Source organism: Zingiber officinale, chromosome 11B (assembly GCF_018446385.1).
Source record: "Zingiber officinale cultivar Zhangliang chromosome 11B, Zo_v1.1, whole genome shotgun sequence".
NCBI classification, from domain to species: Eukaryota; Viridiplantae; Streptophyta; class Magnoliopsida; order Zingiberales; family Zingiberaceae; genus Zingiber; species Zingiber officinale.
Genome location: NC_056007.1, coordinates 51,257,324 through 51,261,997, shown reverse-complemented (window position 1 = coordinate 51,261,997; position 4,674 = coordinate 51,257,324). Strand labels below are relative to the sequence as shown.

At 38.3% G+C, this 4,674-nt stretch overlaps 1 protein-coding gene across 1 annotated transcript; it reads left to right on the top strand.

Annotated features, from left to right (window-relative positions):
* The first annotated feature begins 357 nt into the window (after positions 1 to 357).
* LOC122034657 (putative germin-like protein 2-1) lies at positions 358 to 1,231 on the top strand. The gene is made up of 2 exons (XM_042593978.1): positions 358 to 507; positions 630 to 1,231. Exons 1-2 carry the CDS (start codon positions 384 to 386, stop codon positions 1,163 to 1,165), a joined length of 660 nt encoding a protein of 219 aa, XP_042449912.1. The 5' UTR covers positions 358 to 383; the 3' UTR covers positions 1,166 to 1,231.
* Positions 1,232 to 4,674: the final 3,443 nt, after the last annotated feature.

Genomic DNA, 4,674 nt, shown 5'->3' with positions numbered 1-4,674 from the left:
AACGGGCGTGGCGGTTTGATTTACCCTGTCAAACCCTAATGTGATTTTGACAAATTCATCATTGACATGGTGCATGGAATTATATATATAACACGTAAGGCAGGCCACACCAAATTAACAACAACTCTTTTAAGAAAATATAAAAGACTGATTCCTGCTCGCCACACCAAACAACAAATCCAGTCTTGGAAAATTCTGTTTGTCAATTAGAACTCTTCTTCCAGTTATAATTAATTAATAGCAAAGTCAAACTCTTCCAATCAACAGCTCCCTTAGGCCAGGGCCATGTCAACGCCTCCCACCCTCTCTATATAAATCCACTTTATGTGCTAATCAATAACAAAAACCAGAATCCTCTTCTCTCTTCTCTCTTCAACGATTCCATGGCTTCTGATCTATCCCTCCTGCTTGTTGTTGCTCTCGTTGCAGCTTTGTCTTTCTCTCAAGCTTTAGCCCGTGATCCAGGCGCCCTTCAAGACTTCTGTGTTGCAGACAGCATGTCCAAAGGTATACTAATTACCTAGCTTACATATATGTATATTTGTTACCTTAAATCTTTCCCAACATATATATGCATGGAGATGATCGATGATTAATTTATATACACGCTTCAATGTATTTATATGCAGTTATTGTGAATGGATTCACTTGCAAGAATCCAGAACTCGTTAAAGCTGATGACTTCTTCTTGTCGGGTCTCAATGTGCCTCGTAGCACCATGAACAAAGTTGCTTCCAATGTGACGCTCATAAATGCAAATATAATTCCCGGCCTCAACACTCTTGGCATCTCCATGGCTCGAGTGGACTATGCCCCCCGCGGTCTCAATCCTCCGCACATCCACCCTCGTGCCACAGAGCTCCAAACAGTGTTGGAAGGCTCACTCTACGTTGGATTCATAACGTCCAATCCCGAGAACAAGTTGGTGACCAAAGTGCTTAACAAGGGTGATGTGTTCGTATTCCCTCAAGGCCTAATTCACTTCCAGTTCAATCTTGGTAGGACGAGGGCTCTTGCGATGTCATTTCTAAGTAGCCAAAATCCAGGAGTAATCACCATCGCCAATACTGTCTTTGGGTCAAAGCCAAACATCTCGGATGATATTCTTTCAAAGGCTTTCCAGGTGGATAAGAAGACTATCGATTGGATCCAATCTCAGTTCTAGAAAACCAACGAAAGTTAATAAAATAAATATTGTTATACAATGCATTTATTTCTACATTAATTCATTCATTGATGTATTCATGTTTGTCAATCTCCATCAAAGAGATTCATAACAAGTTTGATATGTATTTTTGTAGAACATTACGGATTTCTTATGGTTGCCGAAAACAATAATTTGTGTTTAATTTTTAGAAGAGTTAGGGTAAGTATTGTTTATTTTTAACATATAGTTAAGAGATGAGCCCTTAGCTTGGACATGATTTAAAAACATGAATTCCAGATACATTATCTAACTTGATATAACAGGACATGCATATATATAAACAATGTAAGATGACTTGCTTAATCTAGTACATAAGATATGCAACAAGAAAAGGAGTTATTGTCAAAAAGCCTTGCATGTTGATCAAACTAGTCGACTAATAGGTGTTTTGCTAGAATAGTGGGCAGTATTTTTTTTATTTAAAAAAAAAGAGTAAAACCTGTAGATCTACCTTTTTGGCCAAGCTCTTGGATATATTTGGAGGTAGTCCATGAGTAAATGTTATTAGTAAGAGTCCTATAGTTAATCATATGATGATTGTTGTATGGACTCGATGTATCATATTTCTATATATATTTATAAGGCATTTGTTTATAGTTATTATACTTACTTGTATTGGTGCCAAATAACTAAGTATAATAGCGTCCTTGAGTAGAAGGTTCTTATCTATATCAATCGATTGGTTGGATTGATAGTGAGATGATATAGAGAACACTACTCTTAATCATTCCTAATCAAGTATTAATATTCAGGGACAATGTTAATGCGATGAGACTAGCATGTAGGTCAACTCGATGACTTGATCTCACGAGTCATGGATATTGGATATCAAGTTGACACATGAGTATGCATTGGAGAATGTATACTGAATGACCCGCTATGAGAAAGTATCATGGATCGTTATATGAGTGTCATATACTTTCTCATGTGACTATTAGTATGACTATCAGTCCTTGAACCTGAAGTCACCATGGTTCCCTACATAAGGAGTTGCATACTTTGACTTCGTCAAATGTCATCCGTAAATGGGTGGACTATAAAGGCGACTACTGGGCATGTAACAAATTATGCGGAGGGATGTGAGTGATGTAGATGAGATCTATCCCTCCTATATGACAGGAGTGACATCATGATTCGTGATAGAGTGAAACTACTAAGTGCATGACCATGCCCAAATAAGTCAATATGAGATATTGAGCTCATTTAATTATAGCGAGTCTACTTGGAGTTCAAGACATAGATTGATTAGAGGATGACACGGTCTATGCCTCAATTGATCAATCTAGATGTCTAGGATAGAAGGACATTGCCACATATTGTGATGTGAGAGTCACAATTAGTAGTCACAATGGTGATGTTGGATCTCAACATTCTTGTAATTTGGGTAGTAATGATGTGTTGCTAGATACCGCTCATTACTTATGTTTCTAAATGAGTTTAGGAGCATTGCCAACGTTACAAGAACCTATAGGGTCACACACAAAGGGAAGTTAGATGGAGATTAGGTTCATATGATAGACCAAGAGAATTAGGTTCATGTGATGAACCAAATTGGATTAAGAGTAATCCAAATTAGACTAATTGAGTTGGACTCAATTTGATTCATGTGTCGAATGAGTCTAATTTAGATTATGATTCATTGAATCAATTTAAACCAATGAATAGAGATTCATTAAATTAAATTGATTTGAATCAATTGGTAGATTTGATTAACCATGGGAGATAAGAGGTTAAGTTTGACATGACTTGAGAGGGAAGATGAAGGGTCAAGTTTGACTTGACCAAATACCACCTCATTTGTGACTTGGCATGGGCCGACCAATGATGGTATTCCACATCATCAAGGCCACATCATTGTGTGTCACCTCATGAGGGAGACCAAGAGCCATGACTCTTGGTATTACATGGAGGTTTAAAACCTCTCAAGAGTGGCTTGCCACTTCAAGGGAATTCAAGGGGTGTGAATTCAAGGCTTCATCTTCTTCCTCTCTTCTTCTTCTCTCCTTCTCCTCCATTGCCGAAACCTCTCAAGGGTGCTAGCACACTCTAAGTGGTTCTCTCCATCTTTTGTCCGTGTGGATACGTGTAGAGGAGTGTACACTTGACACTCTACAAGATCCGGCAACCGTTTGGAATAGCGGGATAAGCGAAGGGTATCGCTACAAGTGTAAAACTTCCTTTTCATGTAGATCTAAGATAGATCTAGTGTAGACAAACATGTACATGAATAATTTTATTTTTCTTCGCACGGATCCGTGGCTAGCTTCGAGGTTTTCACAACGCAAAAAGCGATTTTTGCGGCTCGAAATTGCTAACAGTGGTATCAGAGCCACGTGCGAAGCTTATACATGTTTTGTTTTTGTTATTATGAAAAGGTTTCAGATATGTAAGTTTCTATACTTTTTCTATTTTTATGGATTTTGTGAGTATTTTTCTTGTAGAGGTGAAGTAACAAGTGCTTGGACACTTGTAGGTTTCATCTACCAAGAAAAACCTTTCGAAACGGCAAGGTCTCACCCAAACAAAATTATTTTTGTTTGGGACAGCGACTTAAGGCGCTGTTAGATCAAGATGGGACACTCGTGATATTCATGTCGTGAGAAGGGGTGCTGCCCCTAACCCCGCAAGGGGCATTGTCTCACGATCGCGCCCGAAAATCGCTAAACGGGACCGCCGGGGAGTAATGACTCATAAAATTGATAAAAACAGTAGTAAAATTATAGAAATTTATGTAAAATGCATAATTTAGAATTATGTATGATATTGTAATGGTCATGGCCTAAAAACCCCAATATGATTGGTTAAAAATTGTGTTGTAATTCATAATATGGCCTGCGCGCCATTTTTTGTATTGTGAGTGTTGTATATGATATACGACCTACGTGTCGTGCCTCCCCTTTTATGTTCCTGTTGTAAATAGATTTTAGACTCGAATGTAACTCGAGTTTCATATTTGTAATGTACAAAATGAAGCGGTGGAAGATCCACTCAAGGAGGGGTTACGAGGAGGATGCTGTCAACACATGGCGGTCAAAAGGAGACGCTTGAAGAAGCTGTTGACCCTAGGTCGACCGTCCGATCTTCTCATTGGCTTGAGAAGATCGTAGTAGGGCCATGACCTCATCACAATTAATTAATCAGTATATATGATTACTTGTGTGTATGTGATGCATGCTAAAGTAGGGTAATTATTGCCTTAATGCGTATATGATACACATTCATGATTTGATTAGATCTTAATCAAGTCAACTCGAAATGCCTACCAAGTTTTGATACCCATCACTACCTCGATCATTTGTTATTGTTGAATCTGCCAAAGCAGAGCAACGCATATTATCTTAGTAGGGTGCGGAGGGACAATCTTGGTCCCGCCTATTAAAGCTTGGGTGAGTACAAACTCAATTAGAATGAGTATAACTAGTTAACTTAATTGAATCGGGTAAAACTATAGGCATTTTCCAACGGTT